Genomic DNA, 26,962 nt, shown 5'->3' on the forward strand with positions numbered 1-26,962 from the left:
TTTCTGGATATGACTTTTTAAGATCATTACCCAATGTTTCGGAACTTACAAAAAGAAGGTCTGAAATGACAAAGAGACAGATATATATACCTGCAAACAGACAAAATCATCAAGAACCCTTTATATAGTTTCATCCCCTGGACACACTTGACAAATGAAACGGATATAAATTGTATGCTTATTTAATTCAGCCATATTATTCTACATTTTATATAGGCATTACAAATGTACTGACACAAATAACAAGTTAATTTTCGTTAATTTTACTTGAAATAAATGTTATCATTATAAGCAGTGGTATGTGTTAGACATAGGTTATAGTTTTATCACATCGGGTTTGATGTACAGAAAATAAAAACTCCTACAGTAGCGCCAATATTGAAAATAGAGGGAAAACGCGTTCCATTGGAAACGGTAATATTTTCTAACTTGCCTTAAGTTTTGACTTTTTATCAATATATATGTTATTTTCTCTTATTAAAACACATAAAAGTCATATCCTCTCAATGAGTTAGCTGTAGTATAATTTGTTATACCATACATAGGTCATTAAGATGTCTGGTTATTGGGAATTGAGACAAAAAGCATGAAGGGCAAACATTTCGGGGCGAAGGAACACACATTCTGTCGAACTTGTATTTCAATAATCTTTGATAAAGTTGGTTTGGGTGATTGGCATTAGGACCTTGGCATATAATTCTGGAGAAGTTAGTAAAAAGTTATATGAAATGTGGCATATACGGTAGATAGGGATGCAAAGGATAAAAAAGAGTTGGTATGGCAAATTGTCTTAATTTTGGCCAGGTTGCGGAAGTTCAAAGGTAGAGAGTCTCACCAGAAATGTAGGGTACCATTCTGTACAGAATTTTTTTGTTAAAGAGAAGGAGTTTTAATTTTAGTGGATTATATATAAAGCAAAGACTACCTGAAGAGTCTTGCAATTGATTAAGGGGTATATATATATATATATTTTTAAATCCAGATGCATGATATGATCATCTCCTCCCTGGGAAAATATATTTTCTTGAGTATATGTGTTGATGTGAAATGTATTTTAAACATAACAGCGCACAATGCTTCATATGATTTTTAAGATGGTTCATAATTTACTTCCATCATGTTCCATAATTAACTTTGTTTTGATTTGTAGTTCCTCCCTATGAATGTAATCTACTGAAGGAAAGAAACATAAGATATGACAACTAGAATGAAAACATTACGAAAGAGAAAGAATGGTGATTTGGAGGAAAGCAATAAAAACCAGTAAGGATTGATTACATCAATACCCGACAACATTTTTCTGCCCTACATATACATGTTATAGTCTGTCCCAAGATATTTATGCAGCACATTTGGGCGATTTTTAATAAAAATACACTTACCTGTGAAAGAAGTGCAATTGAAATAGTTGAAAGGGATATTTTCCAAGATAATTTCATTGACACATTATCATCTTTCACTCGGAAAAATTCACAGGAACGAAAACAGATTCCTTACGGAGATTTATAATGGGGAATGTTTACAGCTTTTCTCTATTCGGAATACACTCGGAATACATCGCGCAATATTTCAACGTTATCATCCGGGCTTGCTGCAATACAAAATCTCCGTGGACATCACATTTTTTAGCATTGTATTGAAACCTGATAAGCTAAGAGGGGCGTTTTGACTGAGAAATCTTGGAAATTTTTCATACTTTTGAATGAACATCGTTTGAATCCTGAGGTATTTATAAATATCAAGCAATTAAGCCAAATGTGAATCCAAAATATCTTGAGACAGAGTATAGCTAAGTAATTTAAAGCAGACAGTATTTTGAGGGTTTATGTTTTTTGCTATAATTGACCCTTGAAATAGTTTTATAAAAGAACCTTTATGACTTCAGATAACAAAATCATTTTTTTTTATGACTTTAATTACATAAATCAGATTTTTTTAAACTAATGAAAATTAAGAAATATTGTATAAAACCTATGATGAAATTAAAATTTAAAATATTTTGTCCTGCAGGTATGATTTTAATTTTGAGGAGGTTGAAAATACTCCACCCAAGAAAAAAAGACTTTCAGAAAATACCTGTAAGCTGTCCGTGACTGCAACAGTTGATAGTCCAGTTACATCGCAATCCGACACAGAGGTGGAAGAGGAAATAGCTGTGAAATCCTTCTATGGAAAAAGGGAGAAAAAATCTTTTCCACACTCACCCAAAAGACGCCAAGCAGCAAAGAAGGTGTTGAAAAAACTTTCAGATGAAGAAAATGTCTCACAGGGTGAAAGTCAGACAACTGATAGCGAACCGGAGGCAAAGAATAAAGAGAAGACAGATCTGGGACCAAGGTAAATTCACCTATAACATGTAGCATCTATTTATACGCAATGCTTGCTTAATACTTTGAAAATTGTATTAAGAAATTTGAAATAAAATTTAATTTAATTAATTAAAAAATCTTCAGCTTGTTTTAAAGGGGATGGACAATTCTTCAAAAATACTAAAGCAGGTTTTGATATTTTTATGGCATGTTTGTAATTTGTAGGACCAGGAAAGGTGTTAAACCTGCAACCCCATCCATTCAGAAAAATGAGACATCAAAAACTAACTCACCTAGAACACCAACAGTTCAGACTAAGTCACCAAGAACACCTATTATCCGGAACAAGACAAACTCACCATTAAAACCATCAACACCTGGCACTGGAGAGAGACGGTTCTTTAAACACAGATGTCCTGGATCTGCCGAGAAATACATCCCTGGTGTGGTCATACGCAAAGGATTTGACTTAAAATTTACACCTAACCGAAAGGAGATTGTGTTGGGAAAGCAAAAGAAGGGCAGTGATAAGACCAAAGCCAAAAAGACAGCATGGCCTCTTACACCATTTCCTAAAGTTGAAGCTAAAAACTCTAGGAAGGCAGGGTTAACTGTTAAAAACAATGTAAGGCATTCTTATCCAATAGCTGCTTGTCAGAGAAAGACTTCTCAAGAAAGTAGTCCCACATTAAGCCAAGAAGAAAGTGAAGATTCCAACAAAACCAGTTCTCCAAACTCTGTGTCTTCATCCCAGTCTGTTGTAGATTCTGTTCATTCTGGGCCATCCATTCGCATCAGGACCAAAACTCAGACATTAGAGCCAGCATCTCAGCCAATGAATTCCGAGCTGGACATCAAAACAAACTCCAGTATTACCACAGAGGACAAAATCTCACTTAGCACAGACAATATATCTTCTAATGGAGACGCAACTTCTGATGTAATGGAGGGCATTCAACCTATTGAAACTGTGGACAGTGAAGGTGAGGGTTCACCCAAGAAACCCAATGACATTACCAATACCCCACAGGAAGAGACCCGGTCCAGTAGTTCTACAGGGAGTCCTACGGCATCCTCTACAGCATCGCCCCAGCAAAAGCTGTTCCCAATATTTAACAAGGTCACACCCAGTCCAAAGTCCAGGCTACGGACACTCAGAGACACACGAAGCAGGTAAAACTAGTCTCATCAAATCCATTGCATTATAAAATTTGTTGTATTATTGTGTGTTAATATTATGTTTAGCAGAGGGGATGAACTTATGTTCTTTAGTTATGAATAAGTTGAAATTATTAAATTTTACTGTTACAGTATTTGACTGCTGAATCCCTGAAGTGTAAAAAATTATTGTTAAAAATTTAAATAAATCATTTAAGACATCCATTCATTTATTGTATTGCTTTTCTCTTTTAAAGTTTAATTATGTTCTTTAGTTATGAATAAGTTGAAATTATTAAATTTTACTGTTACAGTATTTGACTGCTAAATCTCTGAAGTGTAAAAAATAATTGTTAAAAATTTAAATAAATCATTTAAGACATCCATTCATTTATTGTATTGCTTTTCTCTTTTAAAGTTTAATGCAGTTATAAACTACATTTATGGCAGAAAAATTCTTAAAGTTTAATGCAGTTATAAACTACATTTATGGCAGAAAAAAACGAATTTATGACGATTGAGTAAACTTCTTTGTATAAAAGTTCACATGATTTGTTTGAAATTCTGTTGATTTGTAGAATTTATTTTCAGATCTGTTTCTAAATCCCCAAAGCTGAGATTTATTGAAAATAAAGATGATCAAATGACTTTGGTAAGAATGGATTTAAGGAATACTAATCAACAAATTAACAACAATTATTCACTGATAATACACATATGCTGTAATGTTCTTGTTTGACACTATTTTTCTTTTGACTATATAAGGATGCTGGTCAGAAGAAGTTTGGAGCCACGCAGTGTGATACCTGTGGAATGATTTACTCCCAAGCAGAACCTACTGATGAAACCACTCATGCAAAATTCCACCAGAGCATCCTGAATGCCCTCAAATTTCCTGTCAGTGAATATTCAATGGGTTTATCTTTTGCATGTCCATCCATTAGAAACTTATTTATATTGTTCTGCCAAAAAAATTTTAATGTCAAATATTGAAAGTTAATCAAAATTATGAAACCTGGTTATTGGTTCCATATTATAATAAGTGCATTAAGAAATTGTTGTGATATAATGATGTTAATTTTTCTTAAAAAGTTAAAGATTGTGTTTTTGTGTTAAATATCATTTTCCACCCTTTTAGATAAAGTTCTACTTTCAATTTATCCTAACAGGGTTGGAAGAAAGAGAGAGTGGTACAGGAGTTTGATGACGGTAGTCGGATCATCATGGTGACTTATGAAGATCCCAAATACGCTCACAAAAAGGTAAAGCAAAGGTGACAAGTTATTTAACATCATCCTTGATCAATATTACTAGATCAACTACAAACCATGTAACGATTATATCTTACCAACTGCCTTTGTATAAATGGCAAATAATGAAAAATAACAATTAATAGTTATGCTTTATAAGATAATTTGGGTAAAAAAAACATGACGTCATAACACTGTAAGAAGTCTTAATGCTCAAAGGGAGTATTACTAAAACCGATTTGGTTTGACTTTAACGATCGCGTCGCGTTCAACTCTTTCAGCTACGTCATACATAAACAATACCCGCACCTTAACCACAATTTTTTTATTGGTGGATTCAGTTTACCGCTGATTGGCTGCTGGTTAACTAAGACTAAATTATGCACGGACAGAACAACAACATATCTGAGAATGAAAAATTCACATGGGTACTCGTGACTGTCGAAATTGGGCTATTTTTCGAAAGTGTACACTTGTGATAAAACAATACATACGGTACATAACATATATAGCTGTAGCTCTATGTATAAATTTTGGGTTAGAAAATATAAAGCTACAGTGCATACAATACTTACATGTACAAAAAAACTTTACGGCAATTTGCCGCATATAAAAATAACGCTATTTTTGAAAAAAATAATAATTCTTCATTTAGTTTACTACTGTTAATAATTGTATTTTACTTGCCCCAAACTTTCTCCTATTAAACAACCTTCTTCCGTACTCGGAAGGCGGATCAAGAACTGTATTTTTTATGTATGTAAACAAACCATTGTTCATGTATGGAGCTGGTGATCGGCGGCTCAGAGACATGTAAAATAAGGAAATCTGCAGTAAATGGTTTGTGGATATTTTAGTATATATATATTACACCGAAAGTGATAGGGCAACAGAAGAGAAACGAATCGGACACTTGTCTAATGAAGATGCACATGTACAAACCCCCTTGCACTCTCCACTTCCGTCTCGTTCTTTCACACCATCGTTCAATTCTTTTATTGACTGTCGATTGCCGATCGAAAGGTGTAGAAATCGAGGAATTCATATCTATCACTTGGACTGGCAAGTTAGTAGGTAATACATGTGCATATTACACATTTACGGTATTTACATGAATTGAACGCTTAGCACATGCAACTTCTAAATATTATATTTTTTATAACGCCGTACTCTGGACCGTAGCTTGAGTTGAGGCTATGGTTTAACGCCCGTTTACAGAGAGAGAGAGAGTTTTGCACAGAATTTAAACATAGGGGATAGTCGATTTTGAATGAATAATATTGGGGGGAAATGAACTGTTCTGAGAAATCCTTCAGCTCTGGCATTGCATAAGCATGTACTGATAACTCCGCCTAACTCAACCAATCATAAAGTTTTCACAACGGCGGCGTGTATAATTTATGCATGACGTAGCTGACAGAAATGATCGTGACGCTATAGGAAAAGTCAAACCAAATCGGTTTTGATAATAATATTTTGTACTGACTATACATAGTCTCAACATGACTGCTGTAAGCCAATAATTTTCTTAGAATTCAGCAGGAGGTAAGATATATAGGACTGTCCATTGCTAAAGCAATTCAGAAGTACATGCATCTTAGGCTGTATAATTTTATTAGATTTATAAAGGCAATCGCTAAACGTTCCCAAAAAAGCAAATGAAAACAATAATTGAATGATTGGAGATTATTTTTAAAAGAGTATTTGACACTTTTTCCTTTCAGATTATTTTTACAAATTTTTCCTATGAATTTTATTAGGTTGAAGAGATCAATAAAATTATGGGAGCTGAGCTTGGATTTCCAGAGAGCACTTTAATTTTCAGAACGGATTATAAGGTAACTGAAAGAAGAAGAAAAAATATTACTTTTAGACCCTTTAAATTGATATATTTGTTCTTTGTTACATTATTAAATTTTTGTAGGTTTTTCTAATGATTTCTGATGAGAAGAAGATTATTGGATGCTGTATTGCCGAGAATATTACACAGGTAAATAAACATGGTATTTGTGATTTAAAAAAAAAACACCAAAGTTTGCAATGTTGGTTTTTTCCATGTTTCCATGTTCCTTCACAATTATAGGAATTGCTTGTTTGCCTGTTCACACTAGCAGTCTTTTATACATGTACTGTCATTTAAAGCTAAACTGAAATGCATGGGTAGTAAAGGTAGCAAATTTTCTATGCAAATGTTCTATGGACACCATTTATTATTTTGAATACAGTTTAGGTATCAACAAAAACTGACAAAATCTGAATGGTTATTTAGTAAAGATAGTTTCTCCTCTGATGTTGTTACTTTATAAACTAATATTCAAGTTTTAGAAAAAATAAATGTTTTTTTAAATGAATTCTGATAGTGAAGGAAAATCCTTTGTGTATTTTAGGGTCATCGAGTGATTGCAGATTCACAGTCCAGTCAAGAGTCTGGTTCCAGGCCCTGGTACTGTGACTCGGAACCAGAACCAGCTTCTGTAGGAATCAGCAAAATCTGGGTTCATAAGCTGCACAGGAGAACCGGAGTAGCCTGCAAACTACTGGACTGTGTTAGGTCAGTGTTGTGTGACATCTTAGAATGTTCGTATAGTCATGGTCTTACACCATTGAAATCTAGTTTTTCAATATTATACAATTATTGTCTAGATATAAGGGGGAAGGAAGGCTGAGAGCAGCATTTTTGTCTGAATGTCCAACAAACGATATTGCCCAAATCCCAGTCAATAACTGTTTTGTTATACTTTTCACTACATATACGAGCATAAATTTGTTTCAAGGGGCATGGTCACGATTTTGGTCAAATTTCATTTTTCTGCTTTTATTATTTACAATGCTTTAGGAATGCATTTCTAATGATCAAATGAAATTTGGGTGACAGTCGATGAGCTTTAAGCAGGATACAGGGCTCACAATTCTTCGTTACGTAAACAAGGCTCGTGCCCTGTTTTTGTTTACATAGGTTCAATATACCAGTAAAAATCTTTTCAAGCTGATTTTTCTATCTTCTTATTCATTTTAAGCATAAATAAACAGTTCCTAACGATTAACACATTTATTTGAGGTCTAAAACTGGTATTTTCACTTCACCATTCAAAATGTAAACAAACGCTTTGTTTACATAGCGAAGAATTGTAAGCTCTGTAACTCACTTATAACTCAACAAATGACACTAAAATTTTGGTTTCCTATTAAAAATGCCTTACTAAAGCATTGTAAACATTAAAATCGAAAGAAAAAAATTTGACCAAAATCGTGACCATGCCCCTTTAAGAGTATGGCAATTTCCATTTAGCCAACTTTTAATGAATATTATTTAATTCAACACCTAATTTGTTAGAGCGACTGAATAAAATTAGTTTTAAACATTTTTGGGTGAAATTTAGAAATGGATATTTTATAAGGACATAACAAAAGATTTTGATGCAGATATTAAAGTTATCAGATAATTTTTGTAATATTCTTATTGTTAAGGTTGAGAGAATATTATATTTTCTGAATCTGAGAACATGGTAATTTTTGTAGCATTATGGTATAATATTTACATTTGCAAATACATTTCCTTATATGAACCTATAGAATAGCGAAAACGTTCAATTCTGTATGAACTTTTTTTGTGACGTCACAATGTACACAGCACGCGCTTATCGCTTGGATTAATGCAAACATAAAATCTCGGTAATTATATCAGTTCTGATCGATTTGTCTTTTTCAAATGTAAATATAAGTAATAAACAGCAATTAACAGGATATTTTTTTTTTTTTTTGATGAAATGTTTATTAATAAGCCAACTGCTTCTACATACATCACGTACATACATCACAAATTTTCAAGGACACAAAGTATGTTTAGGAAAGCAACGAAAACAATTACATCAATAATGCATATATAATGAACGTTTACTAAGAGAGAAAAAACAAAATACATATTGAGCACCTTTTTTATTGAGAGAGAGAGAGAGAGGAGAGAGAGAGAGAGGGGGGAGAGAGAGAGAGAGAGCACTCTAGAGTGAGTTAATCACAGGGGTCCAAATTTCCCAGTCTGTATTGAACTTATCCATTTCACTTCTTTCTTTTGCACAGAATTGGAATACTTTATATAACTGTTTTAAATCATTCATAAGGGCATTTACTGTTAATTGGTTTTTCTGGCATCTACTTCTGTATATGTATTTTTTTATCAATATGAGTACAATATTGAACGCTTTTGACTTCACATCATCTAAGACACCAAAAATAAAAGTTTTATTATCAAGGACTATTCTAATTCCTTTAGAGTTGCAAACTCTAACAAATTCTGCTAATAAATGTTGTACCCTTGGACATTCCCATAATAAGTGATATATTGTTTCCTCAGCATCTTCACAAAAGATACATAGATTAGTATCCACTTTACCAATTTTATACATAAAACTGTTTGTAGTTAATATATAATGGTTTATTCTGTACTGCAACCATTGAAATTTAGAGTCTGAGGTAATAATAAAAGGTAAATGAAATATTGAAACCCATTGTTTTTCTGTAAAAACCAAATGTCTACTCCATTTTTCTTTTCCCACTGGTGTTACATTTGTCTGATTTAATATATCATACATTGGCTTTGAACCTTTTTTTTGTTAATACAAAGGTTTTAATATTAAATGGTATAAAAGGTTTGAAAACTTCATTTCTAATGAAGTTGTATTTCCTTAGATCTGAAAGTACAGCTTGTCTTACTCCCATATATGTTAAATAATTCATTTGAATATTAAATTTTCTTTTCAACATTTCAAAATCTAAAAAGTTTTCATTTTCATCAAACAAGTCAATTACACATCTTACCCCTTTAGCATACCATGATTTATAAAAAAAAGACTGATTTCCTATCTTAAATTTATTATTGTTCCACAATGGCTGGCAACAATAATCCTGCCATGATTTTTCATTTAAGTTATCTTGGATTTCTTTAAAAGCTATGGTAACTTCCTTCCAAAAATCATTTTTTAACGATTCTTGCATTTGCATAATTTAATCTGAACCTGTATTTAATAGCTTTTCTAAATTAATAGAATTCTCCAGCAGTGTTTTCCATTTTGAATTATTATCCTTAATTAATCTCCTAATCCAAGTAGACTTTAATCCTTTAATATAGGAATTTATATCAACCATCCTTAACCCACCATGTTCATACTTCTGAGTACATACTTGTCTTTTAATTTTATCACATTTTGAATTCCAAATAAAATTGAATAGAATATTGTTTAATTCTTTTAATGTTTTACTCTGAGGGTTTGGTAAGGCTATAAATAAGTGGTTTAATTGTGAAATTAAAAGAGACTTAACCAGTGTTATCCTTCCAGTTGGAGTCAAGTGTCGTTTGCTCCATTGTTCTATTACAGATTTTATCCTAACAAGTTTCTTGTCATAATTAAGTTTTACAATTTTATCTAAATCTACATCATAATATATGCCCAAAAGTTTGAATTGAGTTGTCCATTGAAAATTCATTTCTGAACAGATTTTTTCTTCAGAATATTTTTTACTTCCTATCCACACAATCTGAGTTTTTTCTTGGTTTATTTTAAGACCAGATAATTTATAATAGTCATCTATTTCTTTCATGGTTGCCCTTAATGATTTCTCAGTTCCATCAAGGATTATTGATGTATCATCTGCATATTGTGATATTAAATATTGGGTGTTATTAATTTTGATTCCTGTAATATCTTCATTATTTTTTATTTTAATTGACAATATTTCCGCACATAATAAAAAAATGTAAGGCGATATTGGATCACCTTGTCTGCAGCCTCGTCCAAGTTTAAAAAAGTTTGATAAAATGCCTGCCTGGGACACACAGGACATAACATTACATTGAAAAGTTTTAATCCAGTTACAGATAAATGGGCCAAAATTAAAATAATTGAGTGTATTTTGTATAAATTCCCAAGCAACAGAATCAAATGCTTTCTCAAAATCAATCATAACTAATACCCCTGGAATATAATTATTTTCTGTATAGTTCATCAGATCATAAATCAATCTAATATTTTCCCCTATATATCTTCCAGAGATGAAGCCAGTTTGGTCATTACTGATAATTTTATTTAGAACAGTTTTTATCCTGCTTGCTATACAACCTGACCCAATTTTGTATATAACATTGAGCAATGAGATAGGTCTCCAGTTACCAAGGGAGAATTTACTCTTTCCCTCCTTGGGTATACAAGTTATAATTCCTTGTTTCTGAGTAGATGATAATTCTCCTACTTTATATCCATAATTTAAAGATCTAACAACAAAGGAGCCTATTTTATTCCAAAACATTTTTAAAAATTCAACTGTGAACCCATCACTGCCTGGACTTTTATTGTTTGACATACTATTTAAAACCGAAGAAGCTTCCTTATATGTTATATATCCTTCAATTGATTTTCTTTCATTGTCAGATAATTTAGGGACAGAATAATCTTTTAGAATGTCACTTAGTGAAATATCTGTACTTTCTGTTATCATCAAATTATTTGCATACAAGTTTTTATAAAAAATTTCCAGTTCATTTAAAATCTCCTCTTGTTTAACTATTTCTATCTGTTCATTATTTTCTGTTATTATTATCTTTGGAATAATTTTACTAGTATAGTGATGATTTTCTAAATTTAGAAAATAATTAGTTGGTTTTTCTCCCTCATTTATCCATTTAGAGCGTGAACACACCAAACTACCCATGACCTTATAGTTTCTTATATTTTCTAATTCTTTTTTCTTTTCATTTATTTTATCTATATATTTTTCATATTCCTTTTCCAATTCTAAAAGCTCTTCTAGTAACCCCTTTTCCTTTTCTGTCCTTTGCTTTTTTAAATAGCTTGCATATGAGATAGTTTTTGATCTAATTTCCATCAACAGTGTCTCCAGAAAAAGTTGGTCGTTAATTGTAAATTGGATTTCAGAATCTGGAATATCTAGAATAGACTCTGGAACTGCATATTGGATTTTAATTTGATTAATATGACAGTTAATACTTTGCACCTACTCTAAATCTTTTAAAAGGGAGTTGTTAAATTTCCAAAGGCCACTACCATGTTTAAAATCATTAAACTTTAAAGAGATAAAAACAGGAGAATGATCTGATCTATAGCTTATCATGATATCACTATTTCTAACTTCTTTTATAAGTGAAGCTGAAATAAGAAAAAAGTCTAGACGTGCTTGTTCAGAGGTGTAGGTTTTCTCCAAGTATACCTCTTGTCATATGGATGAAATTCTCTATATATATCTACTAAACTGTAAGACATCATATGCTCTAAGACCGTTTCCCATTTCCCTCGCTTTCGGATTATTAACATGTAAGTTATTATAATAATCTTGACTTGTATCTAATACCAAATTAAAATCTCCAACAGTACTGTAGATTCCTTATTTTACGCGAGTACTTAATTCCGCGATTCAACGATTTACCATCAAATCGCGAGAACATAAAATCGCGAATGCCGAAATTTTATCTTACTTTCATGTTGTTTACCTGTTTCCCAAAATTAAAAGCGAGATTTTAAAATTTGCGAGACGGACTTCTCGCGATTTTACGCGGATATTAATTCCTCGCGTTTAATTAGGAATTTACAGTAATCATCTCATCGTTTTGTAATTTGTTAACAATATTGCTCAAATTCTGGTAAAATTCTGGAGAATCCTCATTAGGTCCATACAAACATACTAAGCTTAACTTTCTATTCTCTATTGAGATACTAAGTGCCAATAAATTCCCTGTATTCTCTTCTTTGATTTGCTCATGTATTTTGAAATCAAAATTGTTATTAAAGAGAATAGCAACTCCTCTCGATTTCGAAGAAAAGGAATTAAAACAAGCCTCATAACCCCATTCGTTTCTAATATCTTGTTCCATCTCCTCAGTAAAATGTGTGTCTACTAAACATAGGATATTACATTTTTGTTGTCTATAGAATTGAAAAATATCTTTTCTTTTCTTAACATCATTTAATCCTTGAAATTGTAAATGGGATTTATGAATTTACTTTATAACTTTATTTTATACAATATTTCTTGATTTTAATACCTACAATTAAGAAATAAACAGTAATTTAAAAAGTTCACCGGAATATGAAGTTAGTTGGTACGTGATCAAATCTATTGAGAAGCCCTTCAGGCTTCACAGGATTTGATCACGTGACCAACCAACTTCATATTCCGGTGAACTTTTTAAATTACTGTTTATTTCTTAATTGTAGGTATTAAAATCAAGAAATTTTGTATAAAATAAAGTTATAAAGTAGATTCATAAATCCCATTTACAATTTTAAGAAAAACATCACTTTATCTATTGTATGATGTACTGCTCAACTGTTAGTCAACGTTTGCTGGTCTTTGTGTAGTAAATTAGTAATACAATTTAGTTACAAATTTAATTGTTGATTGCAGGCAACACTTTCATTATGGAACATTTATTCCAAAAAAACGAATAGCATTCTCGGATCCAACACCAGATGGGAAGAAGTTGGCCACAAAATACACAGGAACCAGTTCATTCTTAGTGTACAAGTTTGGTTAGAATCAAATTGATTGGAAGTTTGCTTACTGATCTTTCTTTTATTTTCATTAAGAAGCACACCTGTTTGATATGTACATGTATACCTGAAACAATTTGCATTCTTTTATGTTAGTATGATTATGTTTTATACTCCTAGTCAAGTGATCTTGTTTTAAGGAATGAACTTTTTAAGGAAATATACATTGTCCATCAAATGTTATTGATTTTGACTAATTTTGTCCATTAAATCATAATAGGAAATAAAATTCATTGAAGACAAAACATGAGTATTATTTTTTGTAAGCATGATTAAAGAATAAATGATAAACCATAGTTTTCAGATGCTCAGAGGTAAAATATTTTGGAGCAGATGCCCTTTTGATGGTCACATCTAAGTTATTACTGGTCAAATCTACTAAACCTAATTTGGATGGAACATCTTGTGATAATGTTCTTGACAGGCTTGGATGTTGAAAATGAGTTTTTTTGGATTTTTTGTTAGATGAAGTTACATATTATACCCCATGCAATGAAGTTGCGAGGGGCATAATATTTGTCCTTCAGTCAGTTCGTTTTGTAAGCAAGAAAAGCAGGAACGACAATGAAGATGTATTTAACCCCAGTAACAGCGTTTTGAGGGTTTTGGTCACCATGAACGGTTTAGTTTGAATGAGATGTTTGCTGCCATCGTCGTTTCGCACAGTAATAAGTAAACCCAAGTTGGACATGGCTGCCCATTGCTCTACCTTGTTACAATACAAATTCAGCACTCTGCTTTCTAAGTCAGGCTTCGTGGCCGCCAGTCCAGCCAAACAATGAGCGCCACTTCCTCCTCCACAAGTTAAAACCACAACTCTTTCAGCCATCACTGAGCGTTACGTAGAAATCTATTCCTCAAGTATGATTAATATGAACACTTCCTGAGGTAAACATAATCACAATGTAAAAATTGGTTATTTAGAGTTATAATCGACGACGCAAATTTGTTATTGATACCCAATGGCATGACTTTTTAGATTCACGTTTTATTGAATATTTAGGTATGTAATTCAAAAATACCACAAAAAAGTAAATTTTGTTCTGTTTTTAGCTCACCTGAACCGAATGTTCAAGTGAGCTTATCTGATCACATGTTGTCAGTCGTCCGTCCTTCTACCTGTCCGTCTGTCTGTAAATTACATTTTTGACTTCTTCTCTGGAACCACCTGACAAAATTTAACTTTATTAAGTACAAAGCAGCTTCATGGAAAGGGGGTTCTAAATTCTAAAAAAAAAATTAATGAAGGCCGAAACCCTTTTTTAAAAGGGAGATAATTGCGAAACAGTTAACATAGGGTGCATGTCTTTAAAAATCTTCTCAAGAGCCACTACACCATAAATGTCAATATTTACATTTAAGCTTGCACCTGTAATCAATATTTAAAATTCTTTAAATAGTGGCCCCCGGATTAAAATTGGGGCCCCAAGAGGGTTCAAATACTAGTATTAACATAAAAATAAGTAGTGAAAATGTCTAAAAATCTTCTTCTCAATAACTACAATGCTACAGTTTGTGAGATTACTATGCAAGCATCCTTAAATAATGTAGATTCTAAATTTTTTAAACCGTGACCCCTGACAAATACTGGGGTCCTAAGACGGGTTCAAAGTTTGAAAATATGAAGGGATACTATTAAAAAATCTTCTTTTCAAGACCCACATTGCTACAATTCGTGAGATTACAATGCAAGCATCCCTATAAAATTTAGATTATAAATTGTTAAAATAGTGACCCCAGGACTAATACTGGGGTCCAAAGAGGGGACTAATACTGGGGTCCAAAGAGGGATTCAAAGTATAACATAGAAATATATAGGGAAATGTTTTAAAATCTTCTCAAGAGCTGCAATGCTAAAGTTTGTGAAATAACAACGCAAGCATCCTCAAATAAAGAAGATTCTAATTTGTTACAATCGTGATCGCTGCACTAATACTGGGGCACACGAAGGGAGCTCAAAGGTTTGAAAAAGAGATGTATAGGGGTGATATATAAAAATCGTCTCAAGAACCACCCTGCTACAATTTATGAGATTACAATGCAGGCATTCTCAAATAATGTAGATCATAAATTGTTGAAATTGTGACCCCCGGATTAATATATTTGGCCCTAAAAGTGTTTAAAACGTTTTAAGCTATCGTGTTTTCTTTTATAATTTCTATCTATAAATCACCGAGCACTGTGCATTTTATTTAGAATCTCATTTTGCTGCAAAAACCTGTTATATAATTACAATTCTTCAAAAAACTCATCATTTATGATAAATTTATATAAGACTAAATCATTAAATTTTATTATAAGGAAGATTTCTCTACTAAGGAATAAAAAGTATATTGCAAAACATTTTCGTAGAAGACAACAATTATTTTGTACCTTTATTTCAATATGACTAAAAATGTATAAACCATTTTTAATGTCATTTTACAATTGCATTGCGCTTTTAATTGCATATTACAAGGACATGGAAATTGCAGCTCATATTGCTTTGAGTTTTAAAGTATGAAGTGTTAACAGCATAGTGGCTGTTTGGTAGAAGCAAGGTGATTTGTTCCATGAACCCCGTTATTCGGGACCAATTGAGCGATGACAGTCACATTATAAAGTATGTCACTGGCTTGTCTTAATAAATGTACAATGTGTACGTCAACACTTCAGTCTGTTGAACAATTCACTATTGTATTTGGGTTTGTTTTTTTTACCAGTATTTGGTACTTCCTTTTTAAAACATTCGATCGGAGGGAGACTGTATAATTCTATATTCCGTTCTTCACAAAAAATTGAAAGATTAAAATGATTTGAAACACTCCTCTTTCCACGGTTGACTATTTACTGAAATTCACAGAAATAACAAATTAGTAAAATTATTCATTAGACTGAAATATGATTGTTTTGTTATTTTTTTTTCTTGTAAGTAATGTATATACATGTATGTATTGACTTCACTACCACAAGGAAAGTACAAGTATGCCAGTTTGATTAACTGTATACATGTACAGGCACGGTCCCTTGGTTTTCTCTGTATTCATCTTGTGTATATACTGTGGCATACCAAACTTCTTTCTATACTGATACATCTTGAGTATTGCATTGTATTCGATGTAATTTTGTACATTTTCATTCCACGAGACTGTTTACGACAATTGTAAAAATAAAAGACATTTTTCAGTATGTATTTTAAAAATAATTGATATAGTGTTTAAAATCATGCATGCCTTTAGAGGGACATACAAGCATGTTGATGAATGTACAATAATCATACAAAACATAGGAAAATTTTAATATCACATCTATGATTCTCAGACCGCAATGAAATTAAGTACGACTTTTCAATGATGTTGCATGATATCCTCCTCGGTCTCGAGATGTTGTTTAACTGAAGTTAAACTTAAGAGATTCGATTTTTACCAATAAGGATATCTATATTTACATTGGGATAATATTGTTTAGTAAGGCAAGCATTTTGGAAAGTTGTAACTTTTTTACTTGTGGCATCGCTTGTATTTCAATAGGCCATTTTTTTCCGGAGGAAGATCAGGTCAAACGTATTTCCTTTCCCTCAGGATACAAATATTTATAGCAACTACCTCCATTTCAAAATAGAATATGTTTATCTGAAAAAAAAAACCCAAAAGAAGATAATACCACAAGATTTGAAAATACTTTCAAAATTAGATGAAATTATTTAACTAAAATAAAAATTAACTTGACAAGATTTTACTTAGACTGCTTAAATAACTAGTAAATGAATCTCGTGGCATGAAAACATGAAACACGCGCGCAAACAAAAGCTATTTGGCGGGAAATCATAATATCTACAATACTAGTATTAGATTGTCTCTATCGCCGTCAACAACTCAAATTATAGTATGTAAAAGCATTTCATATTTGCTGGAGACGTGTAGGTCTTCATGTATATGTGAAAATCTTTGATAACGCATAATTCATCAAAGATACCCTGATAGTATGGGAAGCCAAAGGGTTCAACATTTTATCGATATAATTGTGCTTTTGTCGAATGTGTTTTCTAAATGCCTTATTCAATGAATGTATATATAGAAGAGTTCAATGTTAACTCTGTTTTTTGGTTCTCGGACATTGTGAATAACCATTTTCAAATCATCATTTGTAAGATTTATCAAATTTTAGAAAAATATTGACTCATAATTCTGAAATGTGATTGTGTCATTCGTAATTTGTATTGTAAGATTTGTAAAGTAATGCACATATGTACCATTATGACGACAGACGTCGAATATTATGTGAAAGGGCTATTAGAACCCTAGGTATCCTACGATAACTTATACCTTATAGATCATATTGTGTGTGTGTATCTATCTATCTATCTATCTATCTATCTATCTATCTATCTAATGTGTATGCTTACTTAATGATATCTCGCGCAAGCGCAGGAAATGAATAGAGCATGGCCAGGAATGCAAATCTTTACTAAAATTGATAACATTATAATATGAGGTCTAAATTCTTTTTTGTTGCATCTGGCTGGAAAATTACAAACTTTTTCGGCATGTGACTGATGACTGTTTGTTCCGTATGTAATTTATTTTTTGCAATTGAAATTACTCTCAATTCTTGCATTATCTATTATCTGTTAAATGTCAACCCTAAATCTCACACATACATGCCCAGTGACTTTTATTTTAAAACGGGGAGGGAGATGTAGTGAGTCGTATCTCTTTTCTAAATTTTATTCTGAAAATCAAACTATTAAAAAAAATAGAGGAGGAGGATTACACCACCACCTCCTAAAGGAACGTCCCCGTTTTATGCGTATATATTGAACTCGCCCTACATTATCCACAAAGTCGTTAATTAGTCAACCAGCGTTCTTACTTACCCCGTTCTGGATAGTTCTTTCCATCAGAACTAAAATCGCCCATTCAAGTAACGAATTGGCTCATTTTAATTTTTCCAAAATTTGTCAAGTCTTAATTTCTATGATTACTCTAATTAAATTGTCGCTAATCATATTCACTCTTTACATATTATTCAATTTTATTTCATTGCCAGTATATATTTTGATACAAACTCCCACTGACATGATAAGCCAAAGCGTGTCTATCACTGCTATTTCGGCCTAGTTTATCGAAAATGAAAGTAGGTTTTTAATTAATTTCACATTAATGACTTATCAGGTATAATTCAATTATAGTTTACGGACATCATCTCACACTTGTTGAAATATTAAAGGTGTTAGTAGTTACTTCTGAGATTGCATTTTGTAGATTTTGGAAAAATTTCATCATTTATAAGTAAAAAAACCTCAGCACATATTGGCAATTTTTCATGTGTCATTATTAAGACAAGCCTGATTGAATTATATTTTTAAAAGAATGTCTTGCGTGGATCTGTCATGCGCATATCTTGATTTTAGGGTGGGTGGGAATAAGGGGGTTCTTGTCCCTCCAGAATTATATACATGTACTTATGAATTTTATAAAGTAAAGTGACAGAAAATAGACCTTGGATTTCCCAACCTCTGTTTCTCAGACCCTACCCATTAAAAAAAAAGAAATTATTGACCCGTGTATGTTGAAATTAATATTTTGAGTATCTCAGGATGACAGTTTGTTTATTGGGCAACTTTAATTTGCGAAAAATCTAATATGAGAATAATTGAAACTTCACAATGTAAATATCATTAGCCCATAGCTACACGATGAGTCAGGTTTCATCCGAGTGATAGAAGCAATTCAAAGTCGTAATATATGATATGTTTCCAAAGTGTCTGCGACGTTTAATTGGGGCGTCATAGTTAATATGCTTTATTCTTGTGAGATATTGTGGAATTCGACCTTGATAATTCAAAGTTTATAATTCGTTCTAAATATGTCAAAGGGGTCACTTTAAAGAGAATATCGTCGTTATTTTATTGCCAATTTTCAGCCAATTTTATTTAACACTACAATTATGGGAATATATCGCGACACGAGGCGGTATTACATTTGTGTAAATAAGCCCTCAGCAAATTCAGACAAGGAAAGTAAATTAAAACAAATACACAGTCATGAGATGTAGGTCAAGCCGATCTGTCCTGTATACGACATGCACATAATCATTTTTGCTCAATGTTGCTTTTGTGTTCGGTTATCGTTGTTAGTACAGAGGATAGTTTTATGGCATAGAAGACATTTGTGATTTATGCATGTGTAAACCCAGCTAGTAAATGTAACTGATATTTCCATTGAAAATACAAAATGATGAATATATCTCTACGTGCTACCGACAACATAAATGATAATGCGAGCACAAGTATCCAGAAAGGATTTGGAAATGATTCAACTCCAGAAGGATTTATTTTGCAACTCACGTATAGAGAAACGACTTTCGAAATAACATTCACTTGTGTGATTTTAACTATTGCGTTCTTTGGGTGCATTGGGAACCTTGCCACAATAGGTAAAATCGTATACGATCCGAAATACCACAAACCGACATTTGCTGTTATCGGGCAGTTGGCTTTGGCAGATTTTCTTTCAGTCACAGTTTTAACTTTTGACAATATGACAAACTTTTCGAAGTTTTTGCCAGAATTTACAGTCTTCAGGGATATTTTTCAATTAAGTTCATTTTTTCACGTGTGTTTACTTTCCGCTGTAAGATATTTGATCACCGTTCATCCCCTACAAAGCAGACAACATCTAACTGTAAAGTCGATGTGTTTGTGTTCACTCACAATATGGATTTCAAGCGGTGTTGTCATAATTGGTTTAATATATACTGCCGAGGCAGTACCTAAGATATATGTGTTGACGATTTATCTCATCTTCAATGTTTTAATATTGTTAATAGTCTGTTCTGTAGTGGCCCTATTGCATGTTAAAAAGATAAGAACATTACAGAATTCTTTGTCTGTAACAGAACAATCACAAAGAAGAATGAATATTGTTGTCACTGTGATCATTAGTATATTTGTATTATATCAATTGTTTATTGTTGCAGGAAAAATAATATTTACCTTTTCAGATCAATTAATTGGCTATTACTTAATGTATGGATTTGTTATCATTGGAAGTTTAAACTTTTCTTGCAACCCGTACATATTATTTCTTTCTCAAATCATATAAGGTGTTGCATGCGTTTAACGATTTGATATTGTATACATTAATGAATATCCAATTTACTATATCCATGGTCATGTACCCTATTATATGTTGTTATTATTCTTGAATCGCAGCTCATGTATATAGTCATGTTGAAAATAAACTCAACATAAGAAACTCAATCCAATAAAATACTCATCCTTGCCTTTTTGGGCTTTTTTTGTATAGTAAGAATAAAACGTAATATGCTAGCTATCACCATTTTACTGATTTGAATCATGCAACTTTTGTTAGTTTACTAGTAGATGAATCTTATAGCACAAAAATACATGCCGCAGTTTGCACGAGGAAGGGGGAGGGGCACATCCAAACAAACGCACACGCACGCGCGAACAAAAGCTATTTGGCGGGAAATTATTATATCTACAATACAAGTATTAGATTGTCTCTATTGCCGTTAACAATTCAACATGTGTCCGTATAAACAGTATGCAACAGCTGAGCGGAGCTGTTACATAATTCATTTAGAAAAGTGTAGCATAAGTTATATAGTAACGTCATATTGAAAATTCACACTCGCCCATTCGGATATGATACTAACTTGATTTTTTCGAAAAGAATTTAAAACCGGCCGGGAAATAATGTAATTGTGCATTTGTTTTATTGCCTTATTTCATAAATGTAAAAATAGAAATGTTAATTGTCAACTTTGTCATTTGGTTTTCGGACATTTCAAATAGCCATTTGCAAATCGTTATTTGTAAGACTTTGAAATTTTGGTAAATTGTTTACTTATTATTCTTTCGATACTAGTTTGACATTTTTGCCTGCGTCATTCGTAAATTATATTTCAATATTTGTAATGTAATGTACCATTATGGCGACCGGGGACGCACGTTACGTCGAATCTTATGGGAAACGGACTATTGGAACTAAGGTATTGTGGAATCATCATTGTTCGTGGAAGACCAATATTAGTTGCTTTGGTGGTAAACCCTTACCCACGAATTTATGTCCCTACAAATGTTTATACAATTTTTTTTAACATTTATCAAGATCACCCCGAAGATGCTACCCACGAATTTCGTCCCCACGAACAAGGGAAAATTTAGCTACCCACGAACATTGACCCCCACGAATAAAAATAATTCCACAGTATTCTACCTGATAGATCGAGTTAATTTCTGGATGCAAGTCTATGCTTTTGGTAATAGAGACTCTTGTAAATATATATGCTAACTACATGATGTCCCGTGCAAGCGCCGAAAGTAAATTGGCTTTCTATTCATTATACACACATTTTTTGTAAATTCATGTACTGTATATTCTTAATCGTTTTTCTTAATCTACTCTTTGAAAATTGAAATCATAAAGCAACTGGCTAGTTATTTAGAGTTGGGACAGGAATGAAATTCTAAACTGAAATTGATTATATATAATATGTGGCTTAAATTCGTTTTGTTGCAGCTGACTGGGGAATTATAAACATTTTGGCATTTGAGTAATGACTGTTTGTACCGTTATTCCAACAATCATTGTTGCAAGTAAAAATTACTTTCATTTTTGCATTAATCTATTATCTGTTAAATGTCAACCTTAAATCTCACATATATATACCCAATTATTCTTATTTCAAAACGTGGAGAGCGTCGTATTTCTTTTCTAAATTTTACTCTTTTTGGTCTAATTCACTATAATTTTTAACACTGTCCAAAATAAGTGTTTTACATGTATACATGCGTATTTCAGATAAAAAGCTGTTTTAAAAAGAATGGGGGAGGGGGGTAACCATCAATTCCTGAAGCAACGTTCCCGTTTTAGGGACCAGGCAAAATTTATCACAATGATGAGACCGGTACAAACAGGCATGGGACAAAGATTTTTTAAAATAGAAAAGCGTGAGACAAAGACTTTTTTTTCAATATTAAGTACCCATGAGATGAACACTTTTTAAAAATGAGTCACAGTTCTCATATCAAGAGAAACATTTATTATTTATAAAAAAATTTCACTTTTTTAAACAAAAAATCTTTCAAAAAATTCATTTAAGAGGGAATTACTCCCTTTGTTTCCTAAAACTGTTCCTTGCTACCGTTTACTAACCTTTAACTTTCTATGAACATATATATATATAGTAAAGTTGTCAACGCAATGTGTTTTTTGTTCACAAATTGATATTTAAAACTACCAATCTGTCAGTGGCATATAAAATGTATGTAATCTAGAAACCCGAGAGCATGCATAATCATTGTATGATTTTAAACCAGAGTTGCCGATCCATGGTATCTGCCCAATGCATAAAGAACTCGCCGTACATTTTCCACCATGACGTTAGTTAGTCAACCAGCATTCTTAGTTACCCCGTTCAGGATAGTTCTTTTCATCAAAACTAAAATCGCGCATTCAAGAAAAAAATTGGCTCATCTGAATTTTTCAAAATTTGTCAAGTCTTAATTTATATGTAAGCTTTAAATGATTTTATTTACTCACTTAATATATCCACTCATTACATAATTATTCAACTTAATTTCATTGCAAGTATATAGTTTGATACAAACTCCCACTGACATGATACGCCAAAGCGTGTCTACCACCTTACTCTCATTTTTGCTATTTCGAGCTAGCTTTTCGAAAATGAATGAAGGTTTTTGATTTATTTCACAATAATGACTTATCAGGTATAATTCAATTATAGTTTACGGACATTATCTCACACTTGTTGAAATATTGAAGGTGTAAGCATTTACTCTGGAGATGTATTTTGTAGCTTACTGACATATTGTCTTCATTCATCAGTATAGATTACTAGCATATGCTTTGTTTTTTATGCTGATTTTATTCATATATATGTTATAAAGAGATCATACAAATACATATAAAAAAGTGACATAAAAGCATGAATTTAACAATCAAATAAGAGAGAAAATGAAGATTTTATTGACTGTTCACTCAAGTTTGTTTCTGGATTGAAACCAAGCTTACAAGCAAGACTGTAATTTGCCGTATAAATAATACTCATTTGATATACACATTTTAAAACCCACGTCTTTATTCATAAATTTCATTCAGTTAAAAAAATCCGAGATGATCTTTTTGTTTAAAAACATGAACTGAATTCAATAATTTAAATTATTTTTTAATCAACACAATTTTTAAAATATTTTTTAATCGAATTTGCCTCAAAAATAGTACTAATTACATTATAAAATCAGTTTACAATTTCTCTAACAAGATGTACAATTGTAACCCCCCCCCCCAAAAAAAAAAAAACAACAACAAAAAAACCCCCACAACAACAACAAACAAAAACCCTCGATATCCGCTATTTCTATAACTAACAACTAAAACAATGAACATTATGCAAATATACTTTCTCTAATTCGATAGCTCAGGTGAATAAATGCAGCACCCAGTTTTGTTTCGTATATTGGTTTCGTTGAATACTGTTAGTTCCGGGCACTTGAAAAAGTCACATGAACTCGTTGATTACTAAATCAAAAACAGGTACACTGAAAACAATTTATACACTTATGCAAAACCATTTCCTATGAAGATATATAATTATGTGGGATTCCTTGAAAAATCTGTTAAGATATTAGCATTCTCTGGTTCTAAATGGAATAGTTCCCAGTGAAAAGATCCTCCAGCTTGTTGTAGCCGTATTTCTGTGGAGCCCTTGTGTCTTTCAGGTCCTTACCCGTCAACTTGTTACCTACCAGGAATTCTTTGTTCAGTTTGCCTTGACACCATGTGATTACTTCGTCCAAATATGGTGTGGAAATGCCCGCCAATTCAGCGATTCCTTTTATTGGAACTATTCCCATAGAGACATCCTCACGAATGTACCGATACGTGAAGTCTGGAACATATTTTCCGGGTTCTACTGCTTTCATAGGGTGAACTAAGCCGTCATAAGCTTTGTTGGTTCTCATGACCGTCATGAGATTGCTTTTGTTGGTTATGTGACTGCTGTAGTGTTTCAGATACCAGTCAAAGACGTGAATAACGTCAGACATATCGAGGCCCGGGACCTTCTTCTTTATAGCTTTTGCTGTTGCCAAACATTCATCGCTTACTCCGGACAAGAGCTCTGCCTGTCTCTCGTCGATTCCTTGATAAAACAGTGGTTTTTCCGAGAGGGGTTTTCCGTTCCATTGAGACCACTTTCCGTACATTATTGGAGGATGGACAGTAGAATCTGCCATCAAAGTAATTGCAATGTAGTTTTGAACGCGTCTCAATTTTGGTTTGTCTCCAAATATATACTGAGAAAGATCTAAAATTGGTCTGGTCTCAAAGCATTGCTCACCTTTCAATACTGATGCACCAAGTGTATCTTTGATCCCTAAAATCTCCACATTTTTTCCAAACTCAATAAGTCTACATGCCCAAGGAAGAGATTCGAACGTGACAATTGTACAGTGCTTGGCCTTGTCTCCAAGTAAGTCAACGCATTCAAATTCAAATCCTGCCTGGCCTGGAAGTCCAACAATGACGGTGTTTTTTCCCATGTAAGGATTTATAGCATCAAGATAGCTGGTGTGTGCAAAGGCAGGGACGACAATAAAGATGTAGTGAGCCCCGGATACAGCCTCTTTTGGATCTTTGGTTACCATTGATGGCTTGGTTTGTATAAGACTTTCGCTACCGTCGTCGTTTCGGACAGTGATAAGTAAACCCGATTCCAATTTCGCTGTCCATCTCTCTGCTTCATCAGAATATAGAGTCAGTACTCGACTCTCTATGTTGGATTTTAAGGAGGCAAGCCCTGCCAAGCAATGGGCACCATTTCCACCTCCACAAATTAACACCACACTTTTTACGCTCATCAGGGGTCAAACAATTTCTATTCTAACTGAAAAAATCTCACCAATTGAAAATTTACTTCACAATTATCACATTGTTGTATAATCCGTATGGTAACCCTTTTTATTGGTTCGTCTGTTTGTTTTATTATGTGAACTTAAGTCAATGTTTAAACTTTTCTTTTATTTACTGATTGGATCTAGCCCGACAGCTGGAAGCAGTCGCAAATAGTGGTTTTAAATTTAAGCATATTATAGCATATCAATCTGACAAACGTGGTCCTATGCAAAAAAAAAACAAAAAAAAAACAAAAAAACAAAACAAAAAAACAAAAAAAAATATAAGAAGGACGTGTACAGGTAAAGTGTACCATGATCATGTAATTGCATTTACTTTTCAATCTCCAAAATATCTGGAACGTTTGTTCCCTTCATAGTAAATGATTTATATTCTAAATGTGAGGAAGTATTTTAAATCTGACATTTTTTTCACTTAAATTTCGTGTACATGCATATCATGAATTCAAAAGAAAATTGATCACGCCAGTGGCTATAAGTTAGGGTGAAATTAGGGAAGAGATTATATTCTCATTTATAACCCCCAAAGCGTAAATTAAAAGATTGTTCATTTACCTGTACATGTATATAAAGTGTAGTTTTCGACTATCTTATTATAAACAATATAAAAAACAACATCGTTTCTAACTCTTTTAAACAAAAAAATTATTCTTGAATGTGATCAAGGTCTTTTAACGATTTAAAAAAAACTTTTTTTTATAAAAGTTAAAGTGATATTCAAGAACATTATTCAAAAACTTAACGCAAGGCACATGTATGTATAATAAATAGGCAGATAAAACAATTTCGAAAAGCCGGACATATACGCGTTACAGTTCTGATTGAAATGACTTTAGAGGAATATCCTCAAGAATATGATTACAACGACACAATATGAATCAATTACACGCTTCATTCGTTTTTTGTTTGAATATCATTTATATAAATTAAATCGTAATGTTAAATCTTAATGTTAATTCCCTGGATAAATTGTTCTGATGCAGAATTATAATTTTTGGTCCTCTTTGTGATGTATCCATCGGATGGACATGTTTTCTTTTCTCTCCGTTTCCAGTTCCCGTTTGATAATCTGCTTTCTTTATTTATTGTTTTTGTTTTATTGTTAATTATCCCAGGCATTTCCTGATCTGGGTATATAATCTACGACAATGGGAAGATATTTTATTATTTGTTATCCACCACTTGACCATGAAGTATATTTGATAAAAATAAATAACAAAACATACTCGGTATATTGAGATTCTATTAATCAAAATCGACCGGATATCTGATGCTAGTAAACGTTGATTGGTTAAAACTATGCTTCTGCATCTTTTTTGGAAGATGTTCTTAAGATCAGGCCTAGATTTCTTTTAAAAAGTTTAAACTCAGATCCTGTGGAATAATCAATCCGTTAATGGAAATACAGTAGCTTTTTTAAAGAAGTGAATGAGATAATACTCGGTGTGTGTAAATATATACGTACAAATTATATATCTAGCATGGAACCATAGTTAACTATCATGGTGATTATTATGTTGATGATATTACCGGTATATTGATACTTAAATCAGAATGATCTTGATTGATATTTTTCTTTTGGTTTTATAAGGTTTTCAGAATTGTATAATGTATAGCATAGATTTAGAAGCATTTTCTTTTTAACGATAAACATCTGACTAAAACGAAGATAGCTGCAAGCGGGGGACTTGAGAAAGTGTTACACAGTATAATGCTAACTTGAATTTCATGAATGGAAATCAA

General features: G+C 32.4%; 2 protein-coding genes across 2 annotated transcripts; one reads left to right on the forward strand and one right to left on the reverse strand.

The window, feature by feature from the left end:
* The first annotated feature begins 310 nt into the window (after positions 1-310).
* LOC105331529 (N-acetyltransferase ESCO2) lies at positions 311-13,520 on the forward strand. The gene is made up of 11 exons (XM_066065166.1): positions 311-414; positions 1,151-1,263; positions 2,011-2,337; positions 2,535-3,482; positions 4,059-4,119; positions 4,233-4,364; positions 4,637-4,729; positions 6,478-6,555; positions 6,642-6,707; positions 7,105-7,268; positions 13,130-13,520. The coding sequence occupies exons 2-11, from the start codon at positions 1,196-1,198 to the stop codon at positions 13,257-13,259; spliced, it is 2,067 nt and encodes a 688-aa protein (XP_065921238.1). The 5' UTR covers positions 311-414; positions 1,151-1,195; the 3' UTR covers positions 13,260-13,520.
* Positions 13,521-23,629: 10,109 nt separating this feature from the next.
* Positions 23,630-25,387, reverse strand: LOC105331583 (opine dehydrogenase-like). The gene has a single exon (XM_066065167.1). The coding sequence runs from the start codon at positions 25,163-25,165 to the stop codon at positions 23,948-23,950; it is 1,218 nt and encodes a 405-aa protein (XP_065921239.1). The 5' UTR covers positions 25,166-25,387; the 3' UTR covers positions 23,630-23,947.
* Positions 25,388-26,962: the final 1,575 nt, after the last annotated feature.

This window comes from Magallana gigas, chromosome 7 (genome assembly GCF_963853765.1).
Source record: "Magallana gigas chromosome 7, xbMagGiga1.1, whole genome shotgun sequence".
Lineage (NCBI taxonomy): Eukaryota > Metazoa > Mollusca > Bivalvia > Ostreida > Ostreidae > Magallana > Magallana gigas.